The sequence below is a fragment of the Camarhynchus parvulus genome, chromosome 1, assembly GCF_901933205.1.
Source record: "Camarhynchus parvulus chromosome 1, STF_HiC, whole genome shotgun sequence".
NCBI lineage: Eukaryota > Metazoa > Chordata > Aves > Passeriformes > Thraupidae > Camarhynchus > Camarhynchus parvulus.
This window is the reverse complement of record NC_044571.1, coordinates 5,992,782-6,010,635: the sequence shown is the minus strand read 5'-3', so window position 1 is coordinate 6,010,635 and position 17,854 is coordinate 5,992,782. Positions and strand designations below refer to the sequence as shown.

Genomic DNA, 17,854 nt, shown 5'->3' with positions numbered 1-17,854 from the left:
GCTCTCTCACTAGGTTCTCAGATGTAGGTCAATGTGATGCTCCTTTGGAACCGCAAATCCCACTTGGAGAGCAGCATCATTGCTGTTGGTGACAATGACAAGTGCTGCCAAGGCTAAGAGCACACATCTATCATCTGTCCATGTTATTCTGAGAACCATTCCTCTTCGGAGTCAATGCTGAACTCCATGGCAGTCAGCTTGCAAGTCCATACTAGAAAACTCTATTTACTCCAAACAAATAAGCAATAAATGAAAATTCTGAAAGGTGGAGAGAAAAAACACTCCCATAGCTGTAAGTTTATTAAACCTAACATGGTTGAAAAGCAAAAGACGGAAAACATGATATATTTTTGTTTATTATTGCTCTTAAAGGGCTTGGTAGTCAAATATACAAGCTATGCTCTATTAAACCAGAAGAAAATAAGATATAAAATCTATGCTCAGTTTTCCAATCCAATCCAATCCACCTGCCAATCTTCATTAGTGACATTAACTTCAGCTATTTCCAGTCATTTTAACTGATACATACTCTGTGTACGTGTGCGCGCGCGAGTATAAAAACCGCTATTTGAGAGATAAAATTCAAAATGAAGAGATTCGTGTTGGTTTTGTACTGTTTTGTGCACTGCTGTTTCAGTTTCAGTTTTTCAAGTGTTACTGATATGTCTGTTTAGAAGAGCAAAATTTAAGTATCTGATGATGTATTTATTATATTTTCAAAAATAAAGCATGTTCAATAAGTTATAAGAAAATATGAAATGTTGATTATTCTCCCCTCGATGTACATGCACTAATCCCATGATCCTGAATAGGGAGTTACATGCACTAAGAGGAGAAAAGGATCCTGTAAAGAGAAAGGCTATTAATTCCTTTCTCCTCTAAGCAGCTCCCCTCTTCTCAGCATTAAGAAGGGATTTATTTTGTGAAATTCTCGTCATGCCCATTAATATACTGCTCAAAATGTAAGTATAAAACATAGTCAGTGGTCAGCCTGCTTAGCAAGCCTCTTCTGCTAAGCCAGTACAATTTATATATATTCAATATCATCTTCAGGAAGCAAGTATACAGCATTTGTAACATCTTTCTATGAAGCAAGAACTATACCCATTACTGAATTACTTAAGGAAAAAAAAAAAAAGAAAAAAAAAAGAACCCCCCCACTGTTCTCAATCCTCTGGTTAAAAACAGGGAAAAGCCAGAGTTAACTTTATCAGCATTTGGATGTCTGACTGCATTTGAAGACAAACTACAAAAACATCCAGCAAGGAGAACAGAGTTATGGCTAGGCTCTGCTCTCCTCAGTTCCCAAAGCATATTTCAAATCCCACTAACATTTGCAACAGATGTGCAGCCCCTCTCTTAGGGAATATTTATTGAGGGGACAATGAGACACTAACGCTGGGGGTCTGGTACAAGGATTCAGCGAGGTGGAGTCTAACAGGAGACAGACAGAACTCAGGTCAGCCTTCAAATGCTCTTGTTGAAAAGACCACAAATAAAAATCAAGTGCATGACAGAACAAGTGATTAATGACCCCAAGTAAAATATTTGTCTAAGTTACAAAATTGCTCTTCCAGTGTTTGAAAACAGAAAAACCTGTGGGAGAAGAGGTTACATTCCAACAGTTAAGAGCAAATTCGGAAAGGTAAATTATTACTCTCTTATCTTGGTTACTGGAGCAAAGATGAAAACAACAACCAGTGCTTTGATAAAATCTGCTCTTTACAAAAGTGAGATAAATATTCTAGTGCCAGCTGGGTTAAAGATACAGACCCTGAGGGTTAGCTTCTGCCCTCAGCTGTAGATCTGCAACTCATTTCACCCACTTTTGCGAGCAGCCAAATGCAGATTGTGACCTTCAGACTTGAACATACAGGTATAGTTACCATCTGTTTGCAAATAATTCCCCAGCTATGCATACAGCACCAACCTACAGAAACCTCCAAATGTGCGTTTGTAAAGAAAGGAAAGGAAGGAAGGAAAAAAAGGGAGACAGGTACAGACATGATTCTGAGCTCTAATTTTCAGTGAAAAAGACCAAAATGTCAACAAGCAAAACTAAAGATAATTAAAATCCCTGAAGAGACCTTATACTCTTTCTAATGCTTTAACAGCACAGCTCACCTTGCAAAAAACTTCACATGAACATCTAAAGCATGATCAAGTCAAAAGAGCAGCACACCCTATCCTGACACACACAGGGTAAAGTCCTGACCCCATCTCAATCCATGCTGAAACTCTCATTAGAAGTTCAAGAGATACTAGCATTCAAAATTTGACTGCTACAGACCTTTCCTTTTCATATTTTTTACAAAAGAAGACATTTTGAAAACTATTGTGCTGATTTCTAGTGCTGCCTCCCAGTTTACTGAGAGAGGTTGGCTGAACTGGACTTTGGTAATGAGAGATGCAAACAGAAATAAAAGGAGAATTGAAAAAATTCCTTCTTTACACAACTCTAAATCCCACCGCCAACCACTAATTAAAAAAAAAACCAACCAAACGAGCCCAAACAGATTCAACATTTTGGAACATGTTTGATGTGGAACAGGGCAAACAGCACTCAAGACTGAAGTAATATTTAGAAATTAAACAGCCTTGAGCAGTTAGCAGGAGATAGGATGAGAGTGTTATCCTATTGGATCTGTTCTATGGGATGTGCTGATGGATAACACGCTGCTTCCAAACTCCACTATCCGTTCCCCTGCATTACAGAAGTCTTAAGATGTTGCCTGAAAATAAAAACTGTCAGTGTAACGTACAAACAGGATTTCATCTGTAGCCATGACAACACAGCCAAAAAAACACTAACCCAATGAACACCTGTCAATTCATTTAAGGAGGGTGTTTTTTCCTGGCTCATTAGTAAGAGAAGTTGGAAATCAATAAATGTTACGTTGGCTTTAGCAAGAGGAAACATTCAATGGCTCCTGTTGTAAAAGTGAGTGTAGTGCTCTTGACAGAAACCAGTTTTCAGTCATCTGAAGATACACGTGGCCATGGCCAATGCCCTCTTTTCTCCCCCACCCCAAGTCCCCCAACAAAGCAAGAAAAATTAGTTTCTTCTTCCACCCCACCCCAGATTTTCTCCCACAGCTTGACTACAGTAATCCTTGAACAGGCAGAAGGTTGGTGCATTCTCTTCAGTCGATGCCTCCAACTTCTTCATTCTTGGCTCAAGTTTTATTCATTAATATTAGTCATCAGTTATTAAGAAAAAGATAGTTTCTAAGTGTTTGTTGTTGTTTTTTAACTGAAGTTAATCGGATACCATAGTCTGGTTATATGTGCTGAACTGCAGCCGTCAGTTATTCCTTTTTCTTGAATTCCTGGTTGCCATAGCTGGAGCCTTTTTCTATTTCAGTTACTCCTATCAGTCTACGAACTCCAAAGGAAGCTTTAAAATATAACAGAGAAATGAGAGGCACATTAAAACCAGACCAAGCATCCAGGAAGTTACATGTAAGCACACGAGCAAAACCCAATCCCCAAGTCAGCAGTGACCAACAGTGTGCTGTACGAGGCTGCACAGGATCACAGGTCAAATGACACTCAAAGAGAGGGACAATCCAGATTTTAAAATATAATTATTGCTTATCTTGGTTAATAGGACATGTAGCATGAACACTGAAGCATATCCCCTCCCTCTACTTCCCTTTCTTTTATTGTTAGGGCTTTTTGTTGTGGGGCTGGGGGAGGAAATTTGGTGGTATTTATGTAGTTTTGTTTGTGCTGGTGGCTTTGGTTTTGTTTTTGGTTTTTTTTTTTAATTCACAGACAAGTTGTCCAGTGAAAGTATTTTTTCCTTCAGGCACCATAATAATGGGCTACACAACTCACCTACTACCACTACAGTTTTTGCTTAAGATATGAAGGCAAATTTGGCCAGATTAAAGCTTTTGAAACAATAAAAATGCTGTACAACAGAAAGACTAATGAGTGAGCTCCAAATATTTCCTCCAAGCCCCATTCTCATTAATTAATACACAGAACTTATTGGAGGTAAAGGATCCTGTTATGTGTCACACTGGGCTTAGCATCTTCGCTGCTTTTATTACCTGCTCCTACAAGTCCCAGGAATGCAAGGATAAGGAGAGGTGATCCACTTGCAAAAACTCCAAAGCCAAATGTGAAGAGAGGAGAGAGGAGAACTGTGGCCCAAAAAAGAAAGTTTAGGAGAGTCCATGGTCTCCTAGGAGGTTTAAACTGCTTGCCAGGAAATACACCTTCCTGATTATACATCTCTTGCAAAGCATCCTGGGGAAAGAGAAAAGAAAATGGGTTCATAATGTTTGCACCAAGCAGCCCAAGATTAGTCAGCTCCAGGACAACATCCAGGACAGCATCTGTGCTACAAACTCATCAAGAGTGCACAGCACCCAATTCCATCTGCTGTCACTTATTTGGGCATTTCTGTTGACCATCCAAGTGACCTTTAAGCCTTTTGAAGGCAATTTTGGCACCATCAAAAACCAAAACCTTATCATCCTCTCCACTACCAAATATCTTCATCTTGCCTTTTAATTGCTTAAGAGTTTAGGGCAGCTTCAGGCCAGAGACCAGTTCAGACACTACCAACCCTCTTAGCTGGGTGCTTTTCCTTCCTGTTTTTAGTTCCAGAAAGGTCAGCATGATTCAGCAAAGCACAGCAGAAAAATTCTGTATGGAGAGCCAGGAGGGGAGGGCAAGGAATGAGCTGAGAGCAGAGACAGCACCACACCAGCCCCAGTCCCAGCCCTGTAACAGAGCCACTGCAGCCCAAGCTGAGCTGCAGAGGGGCAATCCTGGAACACATCACTCAGGAACACAGTGCCCACCACCTTCCCTCACCCTGTAAGATTGCTCTTTAAGGTTTCCAAGCCATTACCAAGGATGGCTCAAGTCCAGATATTTCTTGTTTTTATTTCTTATTTTTTAAATTTCCCTTACAGAGGGCTGAGAAGTGCAAGGCATTCCTTGCCAAAACCAGCCTTTGGAGGACACATCCTCTGTGCAGGAAGAGGATTCCAGTTACAAAGTCATTGCAATAAATGGGATGAGAGGATTCCAGTTACAAAGTATTGCTAACACTAAGATCAATATGTATAATACCCATGTCCATAAGCAATACCTCCCTGTCAACACCTCACAACAAAGCTGAACAGAGGCACAGCCAACATCAGGAGGAATGAGAGGAAATGGTGCCACATTGCACCAGGGGAGAGTTAGATTGGACATTAGGAAAAAAAAAAACTTTCATGGAAAGGGTTGTAAAAGCAGTAAGACTGTCCAGGGAATTGGTGGAGTCATCATCCCTGGAAGTTCAAAAAACCCCTATGGATTTTATGGATTTGGCACTTGAGGACATGGTTTAGTGGTGAACATGGTGCTGGTGCTGGGTTGACAGTTGGACTCTCTGTTCTTAGAAGCCTTTCTCAACCTCAAAGACTCTTTAGTTCTATAGACCTGCTAGGGGGAGATGGGGGGAAAAGATGATGAGCTACTGCTCTTTGTAAGAACACCTCTCTCCTTAACTGAATCAGAGTTCAGCTATTCAAACAAATCAGGTTGAAATAAATATAACGAAACTCAGAACAATTTGCTGCCCATCTAGAGACTGAGCAATGGCAATGCTGCAGCACAGGTCATCATAGCTTGGGAAAGCCCAGGATACTTGAAGTTTCTGTGCTCTGCTGTCTTCCCACAAAGATCAGCAACACAGAAATCAAGATACACTTTTCAAGTTCAATAATCCACCACTTAGGGCTGGACAACAATTACAGCTCTCTCCTACTCCCCACAGAAGTGTTAAATCTGGTTGAGAAGTGTTAAAGTGGTCGAGAAAAATGGATTTTTCTAACCATCTAAGGTTAGAAAAGGAAATGACACAAGGAAGAGCTCTGAGCCATCTGAAGGCATGCTGGGCATGTTTTATCAGTCCCTGGCAGCAGATCCCAGGGACTGTCTGTCCCATGTCACACACCACTGCAGAAGTATTAGCAGGAGGCAGAAGGAAAGTGACAGTGGAGGAAAAATGAAAGCAAAGAACAATTGCAGCTGAAAGCTGGGACCTGCTGTCCCTGACAGACAGTTATCACTCTTCTCAAGCGCCTAAAAACACCCACAGGGAAAATGGAGCTTTTAGAAATGCATGACAGAGATCCAAGTGCTGAAAAAGGTAAAAAGACAGTGGATTGCTATTAGTCTTCCACAGCTCAGGCATATCTCTGAATTCTGTTGTGCTCCCTAGCAATTTGAGACCTCACTACCCAGCCCTCTGCTGCCAAGGGGCTCCTTGGTCCTGCTCCTTCCAGCAATTTGAGGGATGGCTGCCTAGTTATACATAATATCCTCTCCATCCAGTGCAGGAGTGTGTATTACTCACTGCCTTAATACACTCCCCTGTGCAAGTCCCAAAAGGCAGAAAAGAAAGTAAAGCTATTTACCTTTTCCTGGTAAAGCTTATGAAGCCAGTTTGCAGCTTCCTTTTCATCTTGAGGGATATCTTCCAGAGGAAATCTCCTAGTTTAGTAGAGAGATTAAAAAATGGAAAGAGAAAAAAAAAAAGAATTAAGGGAAAATCCAGGTATTTGGTTTTATGCCTCTCCTAGGGAAGATCTCCCATTCACTAAAGGGCAGAAATCTTTGGCAATAGTGTCACTGATGGCAGAGGTCTTAAACACAGAGAATTGGGACTTAAAATCTGAGGTGTTAGGTTGGGAATTGGGTGCTATTTTAGACAAAAGAAACTGTACAAGCTCCTGTCAGTGTCAGAGCACATCCGTAAAATCATCATTTCCCATTCAAACACTGTTCCTCCTTCACCAGATCCATGCCTGGCTGATTCCTGTGAGCTGAGACTGAGGCACTCGGAGCTGGGAAAAGACAAGCAAGTGGAAAACCCAAGGGTAATTGTTGGTTGCATTTTGGTAGTGAAAACCCTATTTTGGAAGCAATGGGAAAGGCAACTGAACATTCACTTTATACCATCTCTAAGGCAAACATCTGCAGTGACTGCACTTGTCCCTCTTTGCCTCTGCAGCCCCACAGACTGAGGCACACAGCTCTGGGGGTGTCTGACGATTTTGCCCAGTGCCAGCCCTGACCTGACCTCACTGAGAACAGGTGCCTTGTCAGAGTCTCTCTGTAGTGGTGAAGAGCCAACCATTCCCCTGTTTCTTCTGTTTTCTAGACCCTTCCAAGCCAAGCCCCTCTATGATTCTGTGAATTTGTTCTAACACGTTTCTAATGATTTCTGCATCCCATAAGCCAACTGAACACCGGATCTGGCAGATTTACTTACTTACATGAGCCCTGACAAGAGAAACTGCTCAATTCATATAAATAATACTCAATAAAAGCTCAGTGAAAAGTCATTTGCTGAAAGCTTTCTGGTGAAGTTGCCATGGTGTTGCTGTCACCACTAGAGGGGACTCACAGCAACCACATTTGGTGATTTCCTGATTATTTCCTCTGGAGGCAGTCGGGATAAAGACTGGATCCAGTGCAGAGCTAAGCTGCTTACCTGGGCTCAGGTAACTACGTCTGCACATACCAAGAACAAGAGCTTATGTGCCTCCCTTCTCTGAGCTACACTAAGTCTGCTGGCACAACAAGGACATGTTCCATTTTCAGCAAAACATCTGTAAAAACAGTCTCCTTACTCTCATAGCTTCTTCCCCAAAACAGAGAAAAAGTGTAGAAGAGCACTTTGAGAATATTCATTCCATCCACAAACATATTTTTAACCTAATTATCTAAGCACACCCATTTGTAGGGTACAATTAGTAATTTTACCTGTCAACAGACTTTTACAAACCCAAACCTCTTCTAACTCTATTGAAAACTACATTTCTCTTTTTTCTTCCCATTACCCCTCCAAGAAATGAAAGAAAATTGCACCTCCATTAGAAAAAAATGATATTTAACTGAAAGCTGCCACAGTTCAGTGTATAATTAATAATTATACAGATGTGCATCCATGCACGTGCACCTCAGATCCAGCTAGATATCCTACATGTACTTGCCATCAGTGTGGAATTACAGGTGGAACTGCCTGACCAGCTGTTTTGCTGCTCACTTTCCTCATCAGGAATATGTTTGGCAAGTGTAAATAGTGAAAATGAAACCCCTTGCAAATGAGCAACTCCGCCTCTCCATGGACAGCTCCACAGTCATCTTTTCAGCTGAGAGACTAAAATGTTGTGGATGTTGCAGCAACACACAGACCCAAAGCCAGAGGGGAAAGGAGAAAGGGGGAAGGAGAAAGGCTTTTTTTTTTTAACTTTAAAAAACCAAGCATCAGCCCCATCACCAGAATACAGCAATATTTTCCAAAGGGTGGGTGAATCCCCCAGAGAAGCAGAAGCAAACTGTCTAAAGAACTGTGAAAAGAATAACCAGGTCATGTCTCAGGTACAAACATAAAAGGGAAGAGAAGAAATTCAACAGGATTGGTAGTTTTTATGATCACAAGGAAGCCTTTGAAGCAGAAGGCAGCAAGGAGAAAGCAAGAAAGAGAAGAGGTGTGTGTGCATGCAAATGTGTACATGCTGCATGGGGTCAGGTGTTAGCAGCTACTCTTTGAAGCAAAGGAACAGTGAGGAATGTGAGCAATGTCCTACCTCATTCACAGGATGTCTGAATTTCAGCATTTTTAAATTTTTAAACTGCTGATCAAACCATGTGAGGGAGGGAGAGAAACTACCATGTAAAGGAGCTTTAGAATATTTACTACAAGAGACCACTGAAGCTGAAGGACAAGGAGAAGTGGACTACAGGAAAGGAAATTACCCTGTAAAATCTGAATACACTTCAGCATGCTAAACTATGCATCTTAGGGCTCACCTCCATCAGTAAATGCTCACCTTACACACATATCTGCTTCATATTTCTTTCCATAAAGAATTCCTAATAAAGACGGGTTCTTGTTTCCTCTGAAATTTAGTGTTACATCATACACTGCTGAAACTGTGGGGAAAAAAAAATAAAACAGGGCTGTTACAGCAGCAATTCTAGCAAGCACCTTCTGGCATCCTTGCTTGAGACAGCAACAGAGCCTTGTGCAAGCCTTGCATTAATGATGTGTCAGAGTCCTCCACTATTCTGTGTTTACACACCACATTTATCAGCACCAGCCCCCTGACACTCCCAGCTCTGTAAAACACCAGATGACTTGATGAACTAAGCAACATAAAAAGGGTTTCAGTATTTCTTAAGACTGGTTATCTGGGAGTTGATGAACTAAGCAACATAAAAAGGGTTTCAGTATTTCTTAAGACTGGTTATCTGACAGTTCTGTGGCAATTTACAAATTACCATCTGACATGCTGGATCCTCATTACTGCCAGCTCACTAATTGTAACGAACAACAGAGCAGACTATGCTGCTGCTAAAGAAAAAATTACAAGTGCTGCAAAGTTTGGCAGTACCTGTTCCCCTGAGACACTGGACAGCAGTGGTAAAACCTTTGGTTCTGGGCAACAGGTGGTATTTCAGTTTAGGCAACCCCTTGGATTCAGCTACTTCCATACTGATGCGGTGCTTGGTCTCTGTGAAACGAGTTCCTTCACAGTACAGCAGAAACTGTGCAAGACAAAAGCAAAAAAAAACCCCAAGGATATCTTGAGAGATCAAAAGAAATCCAGCAGTATACTGAAAATCTGTCCAAGATAAACATATATGTGCACACACTTCAGTTGTGTCATCTCTTTACCAAGTAATGTGAGGCATAAGCACCAACTCCCAGCTCATTTATCATTACCTTTACATTAAACAACACTTGTACCAAATTTAAGGTGACAAAAAGACAGCCCTAATTGCAGCATTTAGAATGCACAGAAATTAGGAAATTGATCCACTCAAGTCAATTTTAATCATGATTTCAATTACCAAGCAGGAAGTCTTGATTTAAATAATCAATGCTAACTACATTTTGCACTTATATTTTCTAGTTGTTTTCTCTAGAGACTCATCCTTGGTTCTCAGCTGTAGAATCATTAAAATGTATAGATTTGAAGCTCAAGTTCAGTCTTGAGGTTTTCTAATTGGTAGGGTTTATTCTGTTTTTTCTTTTCTTCTCCACATTCATCAGAAAGATATATTCAATATAATTCATATCTATATATTCAAGCAATTAAGTAGCTTAAAATACATTCTCCAGATTCTTACTTTTTTCTGTCTTTGTAATGGTAGAAAATTACAATGCATTCACAATGTTCTAGTTAAGGCTTAATGTTTCACTATTCATTTTAACAAGCTATACTGGATAATACTGAAAACTCACTTAAAATGCATAAAAAGCCTCTTAATGTTTTATAAGTCAAATAATTGTACATTACATGTGCTGCTATAAAAGCAAAACTGAGAATTTATCAAAACCTTTGCATTCAAAGCCCTAAGAAGGTTAATGGGTTGATTACACCACTGTGCTGCTGCAGTGAAGTTTAACAGCATTGCACACAATGAAACAGAGATGTTTTACCCTTGATTTTAAATAATGTCAAAATAAAAAGGAAAAAATGTAACTGCAGAAGCAGATATAAGCTTGCCTTATGTTCTCACAGAGACTTTTTGGGAAACCTGCAATTTCACAGATCAATGAACTAGCAGGAACTTTCTATCAAAATCCATGGCCTGTGCAGTCAAATTCACTCACTTCTCCAAAAAAGATTTTTTTGTTGATGTTTCTTTTCAGCCTACCTGAGAAAATGTTATACAGATGTAGCAATAAAACGTAAGGTTTTTTTTAAATAGGCAAGAATAAGCTTGGACAGAGTCATTATCATCACACAAGCCTGATTTATAAATTATTCTCAAACGTCTGAACTGTTTCCCAAATGGTTTCCCTTACCAGCAGGCACACAGCACTTTCCTACCAGCACATCCCAAAAGACCTCCTGAAACAGGGCAGGGCTTTTCCATGACAACTCTTGGAAATGAGCACACCTTCTCCTGACACACAAAGCCACAGCCACCAGTCTGTCACCATTTCACTTCCAGCAGCCAATACCAGAGAAGGGACTCAACACTTACCCACATATATTCAGGATAATCAGACAAACGTTTCAATCCCTCAATGACTGTATCTCTGTCCTCTTCCCATTTCCTTTTGCAGAAAACAATCTCAAGGAAGTACCACGTCCAGCCGATTAGGGGCACATAGAGCAGCTCTCTCTTAGCAAGAACTTTGGAACTCTTGGAGAGAAAACAAAAGTGACAATCCGAAAATGTCATTTGCTGATTTGTGCATCGAGGTCAAACACATTAAAGCTAAGATGATGGAGTTGGGTCTGGGAACTTAAATGCATAGGAACTGTTTATAGATGGGTTTTAAGCAGACCTGCCACCCTGCAGAGGAAGAGAAGGCTCATGGCCCACATACCCCCAGCACTCCAAAGCGCTCCGTCATCGTCCAGCCACACAGGAAGTCGATCTCAAAGTTGTGGTTCAGGATGATGATGACATGTTCCTTCCCAAAGGTTTTCACCGTGGCCTCGTCTGAGAACAGGGTGCACTCTGTGCCTGACCACCATTCCAGCAGCATTACCAACTCTAGCAAACATGATGGAGGTGGAGAGAGGAGTTAGGGGCACCCCTTACAGAAAGCATTGAGTGTTTCATCCTCAGCCCCATTCACTGCTCAGCCTCTCCCAACTCCCAACACCATCACCTTACCAAACCCACCCAGCAGAGAAGAAACAAAAGCTTGGAAGGGTACAGACCACACCATATTACCATCCCTAAGCAGTATTTAAGGCACCAGACATATGCATTATGGATAATTCAGCAAGTTTTTAACAGTGACAAGTCTGGGCATTGCATTACAAATGCGAAATTTGATGACCACTAGGAAAAAAAAAGTCCAAAGACTTTAATGCCTGAAAACAGACAGTGGAGCTGTTGATTGCTCCATTAAATGAGCACAGTTCCTCCCAGGTGGAATAGAAATTATGCATAGATGCAGCCTAATGTTTTTACTCCACATGAAACAAGCCTTATGGAGGTAAACAGCCCAATAAAGGTCTTTTAAAGGGATGCAGTGACATAGATCTTCTGTGATAGATTTTAATATTAAAACACAGGGCTCTAATTGTTCTGCATTATGATCATCAACACAGAGTTAAAAACAGCAGAAAATTGAGCTAATTTATCAAAATACCTGGGCAAAGACAGGAATGGCAAATTCTGTCTTTCTTTTACTGCAAAAGAATGAGTCCTTTTCCCTCCATTTACTCCAACTTCTAAGTATCACAGCAACTCTTATTCCATCCTGAACATTTGTTACCTTTTTTTATTTTCCACCTCCCCTTTTTTCATCATAAAACCCCCTTCCACTTAAATTCAGCAAGCACTGACTGTAGTTGCTATGGTTAGCTTATTTCCCTCATTTCAGTACACGGAGGCAGATGGAAGGCATTGCTTGCATCATGGGACAACTATAAAAAGTATAAGAATAGTTCATCCTCCCAGTAGGAAGATTTGCTTCCCTGCAAACCGTAGTCACTGGTATTTTTTTCATTTCAATGAGAAATGGTTGAAATAAAATCGTGGCTGCACAAATATAGCAGTTATAAAGAGTCCAACCCCTCCCACATGACTACACCTGCAGGTTCCCCCTCTGTTCCCTCTATCAGGCTCTGCCAGGAGGTTTTTCAGCTTCCCATTGGGAGTTTCTGGTTTTGCCAAACAGGGCAGCACCTCCCTGCACAAGGGTTTTTGATCAGTGGGATCAGACAAGGTCATCAATCCATACTGCTGAACAGGAGTTTGGGATCCAGTCTTGCACCACTCCAGAGAGAAGGCAAACACAGGATTTGGGTGAATAATGGGGAAAACCAGTCCTGGTCTGCTGAGGGTACAGAGCTCACCTAGCACTGGTTTTTTCACTCATGACCACGTACCCACCAGGTTATTCCCCTGTATAATTTTCAGCACTTGCTCATTTGGAGGAATGACAAAATTATGCACCTTGCTGGCCAAGAGAGCTTAACCCCAGTCAACTGGAAATATGGCAGAGGAAAGACAGAATTGTCTTGTTCCTTCACACCAGGTACAGGTTTCTATCACTGCTTCCCAGCTTTGCATGCTTTGGTGTTCACTCACCTTCCTTTCTCTGGTTATCCTGCCTCAGCAAAAGGGGAAAGAGGACAGCAAGAGTGTCCTCAGATCACCTTCCAAGCAGGTGGCCAGGAGAATGGAGCAGTGGTACCAAACACATTGTGGTACTCTGAGCAATTTTCCCTTTCCATTGCTGACTGTGTACCAAGGAGGAACATCTCCAGTACCTGCTACATTTTCTTATAAAAATTATAATCACCTGGGTGTGTTTCTTCTTCAAAATCAAGGGAAAAAAATGCAGAAGCCAGTGTGGATGTGACTTGCTGCAGAACCTTTCTCCCTAAAACAGTGAAGGATTTGCCAGAGTTCATACTGAGAGAGGAGGGCTGATGAGCCAAAGGATTAACACAAGGAAACAGACTGTCCTTTACAAGTGTGCTGACAAGTGATGTAATTATAACCAGGAGTGGGCTCATTTCCTTTTTTCAGTGTGTGGGTTACAGCTCCTTTGCGTGGCACTGATCCTACCAATGCTACACAAGAAATCCCTCTGAATGAAGGAATGGCAACACCTGCACTGCCCAGGACAGTTCCTGTAGGGAATAAGCAACGCCTGGTATCAACCACGCCTGCAGCTGGGGGTCCCACACACCAAAGCATTTACAGCATCACAAGCCCCCCAGAAATAAAGCAAACAAGGGGCATATCACATCCCTCAGCTGGAAGTACCAACATTTGAGAGGTTATGTTTGCAGCAGGACTAACCCAAACACGCTGCACTCTCCAAGGCTGTGATTCATCTGCAAGGAGCTGACGTGGGAGAGCTGCAAGCACAGACTACCTGTCATGAATTTATGGGTTTATGTTGGGGCCAGAGCCTGAGAGGCTTCCTTCCCCAAATGTCTGTCAGGAACATTGGATAGAGTCTCTCTCCCTCCCCTTTGGAAGCTGGGCTTTATGTATTTGAGAGGAGAGACAGTAAGAACAGAGCCTGGTTTTCAGTACAGAGCCTGTGTATCACCTGGGTATCCCCTCCCTGCACTGATCCTCTGCCAGCTGGGCAGAGCAGCTTCTGCTACAGACCCTCAGCCTAAAACCACAAACAGCTTGGAGAAAGTGAGTAAAATGTAGCATCCAGAGCAGAACACCAACCTGCAGGTTCCTTCCCAAAAGGCTTCTCCGTACTGAAATATATTTCATTATGGATGGCAACACTGGAGCTACTGCATTTACACAGCTTACCTAAATTGCTCTAAATCACAACTGAAGAGCATATTCTGGCAGCTCTTCCATTACAGGCCATCAGCTCTCTGCAGTCCCACATAACATTTACATTGATTTTCATAGTTTAATTTCCCAAGATGTTAATTTATTACAGGCTACACACTAGGGGTTATCCTATATGCAACCAATTATCTACTCAGCTTCTCCAAACCTCTTTGAACAATGGTGTGGGTTATTTCCAGTGTTTAGGGGATGTAAGACAGCAGCATTTAAAGTGTGATTTTTTTCATGCATAATGCTAACTAAGGGCTGAGCCTAAAGCCTTACAGGAGCAAGCAGCTCAGAAAAGCTCAACTATTAATGCAGCAATAGTTTTCAGCATGAGATCAGGTTTTAGATTATTAAAAGAAAGAAATTCTTACAAGCAAATTAAAACCAAAAATTCCTATATGTCCCCACTCTCATCCAACCAAACTCATTTTGAAGTTTCTACTAAGCTCTTCTACTACAATACCTTTTTTTCCTGACAATTTGCTTGGTAGTCTATTTAATTTCCTCTCTCCTGTGCTTCTTAGTAGGCAGGACAAAAAGCACAGTAAAGACAAGGACAACAAGCTTAAAAAGAGACTGAACCAGACACCTCAGAGAGTTTTTGTTGGTGATACTTCACATGGATGATTTATAAAATGTGGGGTGCCTGTCAGTGGACTGCTGAACTGTAATTTCAGTGTTCATGCTGGTGACTCATTTACCCAAAGTGGGAGTTGGATGCTGAGCTGAGCACTAAGGTAAGTGGCCATGCACACTGGGAAGGGATGGAGAATGGAAACCAATTAGATGATTCACTGCTGAAACAGGAGGTGACATTTGGGCTAAGGAGCCTTCTAAACACTCTACACATTTTCAGAAATCCAGCTCTGTGAGGAGAAGGCATCCACAGGGAGGAAGTTTTGCAAAGGTCTGACAGAGGAGAACAAAGAAGCTGCACTCAGTACAGAGCTGACCCATAGGCAGAAGAAGAAACACCGAAAAAATGACCACAAGAGGAGACCCTGGCCTCAGAGATGGACACTGAAGGGTGTAAGTGGATTCTGAAGTTTGCCACACAGTTCAGCTGCAGACACATCTACATGAAATATTTTAGAATAGACCTCTCCCTCTGCAGCCCCCACAACAAACCATCATCAATACTGCTCACATGCTCAGTACCTGAGCCAGGCTCACAATGGTCCCTTAGCACAGGTGCTGATACTGGATGAAGATGATATTGAGACACAAGTAACAGCTCCTATCAGCCCAGATAAGGTTGGAGGTGCAGAGGAGCTTTACTTCCCACTTTTTTGAATGACAGAGTAACAACACACTTTAGACCCTTGACTTCTGTGTGATTTCCCAGTACTCCACGAAAAACACAAACCAACCTGTTTGACCTGCTCTGAAAGAATCTATGTCTAACTTACCATTTCTCTCATCTCTGTGAAAACAGAGAGCAGCCAGCACAACTTCCCCAGGATTTTTCCTGGGGAAGGCAGTGAGAAAGCTCAGAGAAGAAGAAAAACCATTCTTATCTCTACTTGCTGCATCTGTTGTTTGGCACATGCGGAATGTGTTATGGAGATTGTTTACCCAAAGGGATTTGTTAATTGGACACTGGTGATGGCTGTTTTGGATTGATTGACCCATTAGGTCAAAGCTGTGTCGTGACTGTCTGTAAAGGGTCATGGGTTTTTCTTTAGTATAGTTTTAGTTTAGTTTAGTATAGTATAGTAGTAGTATAGTTTTTAATATAATATAGCTTAATAAAGCATTTGTTCAGCCTTCTGTATCATGGAGTCATTGCATGTTTGTGATGTTTGTGAGGGTCCCCAGGACAAGGTGAGAGATGAGAACTTGACTTCTTGTTCTCAGAAGGCTGATTATATTATATTATATTATATTATATTATATTATATTATATTATATTATATTATATTATATTATATTATATTATATTATATTATATTATATTATATTATATTATATTATATTATATTATATTATATTATATTATATTATATTACTAAAACTATACTAAAGAAAGGATACATCAGAAGGCTTAATAAGAATGATAATGAAAGCTTGTGACTGACTCCTCAGAGTCCGACACAGCTGATGGTGATTGGTCATTAAGTAAAAACAATTCACATATTTGGATAAACAATCTCCAGACCACATTCTAGAGCAGCAAAACATGGAGAAGCTGAAGCTTCCCGGGAGAAGAAATCCTGGCGAAGGGATTTTTCAGGAACTATCATGGTGACAGCACACGTCATTCCCTGGCTGGGGGTCGTCCTGCATTGATAATGCGTATATGTATTTCCTTTGGTAATGTCTTAGGGTGACATTATGATGCTTGTATCCCATTTGTGTGTTCTGTTTACACTGGATATTATGTCCTGTGCCTTCAAGACTGGCTCTGAAGAGTGAAAGTTTTGTTGTGGTTTTGTCATCAGCCTGTTCCCCCACGGCTGGTGGGACACAGAGATGGGCAGTACATGGTGCTGCTTTTGCTTTTTGCTTGGCTTTTCGCTTTGCTCTCGCTCTTGCTTCTGCTTTGCTCCTGCTTTTTGCTTCTGCTCATTAGCTAGTTTAGCTAAGCAGCCCCAATTTTCCCTGGACTGTTTCTCCTTTCCCTTTTTTGGACCTACATGAACCTGCTCTGGACTGGAACCTGGGAACACCGAGAGTTTGCACCTTGCGGCCTAGCGGGGCCTACTCCGGGCAGCAGCTGCCCCAGAGCCCGAGGGACTGATAACAGAGCGACCACCCCCAGAGAGACTTTCTGAATTTGTTATCTTTTTCAGAGCAGTGAAAGAGTGGTGTCATCCAGTATTGTTCATTCTGTGTGCTGGGGGGTGCTGTGCCTGTTAAATAAACAGGTTCTTTCAACTTCTCTCTGAGGAATCCTTCCCAACCCAGTTGGGGGGAGGAGCCGTGTGGGTTTGCTTTCTGGAGGGGCCCCCTTTTGGAGGTTTTCTCCCAAATTTGCCCCAAACCAGGAGAGTTAACAAAAGCAAAACCAAGAAAAGCCCCTCCCCATCCCATCCCATCCCATCCCATCCCACCCCATCATACTCACGGCTCCACAGGGAATAGGCAAGGCGACAGTTTACTCGGCGATAGAGCTGCTTGTTGAGGGGCCAGAGGAGCAGCGTGCATAGTTGGATGAAGTTAATGATCAGTCCACTGACAACAAAGACGAACCCAATGAGGAGATGAACTATGAACTGGGTCTTCAGGAAGGCAATGAAGCCCATGATAACCACTCAGAAGCGTGTGCAAGGGCCGTCACTCAGAATAACTGTCCTGAAACAGGAAAAAAACCCAAACAACAAAAGAGTCAAATGGAGTGGATTTGCAAGCTCTGAGGAAGGACAAAGCAAAACCCCTGAAACAGTCCAGGCTCATTCATCACCCAACCAAATAAACACTGTGCTCTCCAAGCCTGCCTCATGCAGGCCTTCACACAACAAACTGGTGATGGTGCAAATCCCTGCCCAAAATAGGAAGGAATTATTATTTACAATTTGCAGCCCACCAGGAAGATTACTGT

At 41.8% G+C, this 17,854-nt stretch overlaps 1 protein-coding gene across 5 annotated transcripts in view; it reads right to left on the bottom strand.

Annotated features, from left to right (window-relative positions):
• Nucleotides 1–337: 337 nt before the first annotated feature.
• Nucleotides 338–17,854, bottom strand: part of AGPAT3 (1-acylglycerol-3-phosphate O-acyltransferase 3) — an 89,871-nt gene continuing 72,354 nt past the window's right edge. For all 5 annotated transcript variants that reach the window (XM_030947514.1, XM_030947690.1, XM_030947598.1 and 2 more), the window contains 8 exons: nucleotides 17,381–17,607; nucleotides 11,363–11,532; nucleotides 11,014–11,175; nucleotides 9,411–9,564; nucleotides 8,847–8,949; nucleotides 6,426–6,501; nucleotides 4,059–4,257; nucleotides 338–3,397 (listed from right to left, as the gene is read on the bottom strand). In XM_030947514.1, coding sequence (XP_030803374.1) covers nucleotides 3,309–3,397; nucleotides 4,059–4,257; nucleotides 6,426–6,501; nucleotides 8,847–8,949; nucleotides 9,411–9,564; nucleotides 11,014–11,175; nucleotides 11,363–11,532; nucleotides 17,381–17,558 — 1,131 coding nt within the window. In that variant the 5' untranslated portion in view covers nucleotides 17,559–17,607 and the 3' untranslated portion in view covers nucleotides 338–3,308. The remainder of the gene's footprint in view (nucleotides 3,398–4,058; nucleotides 4,258–6,425; nucleotides 6,502–8,846; nucleotides 8,950–9,410; nucleotides 9,565–11,013; nucleotides 11,176–11,362; nucleotides 11,533–17,380; nucleotides 17,608–17,854) is intronic.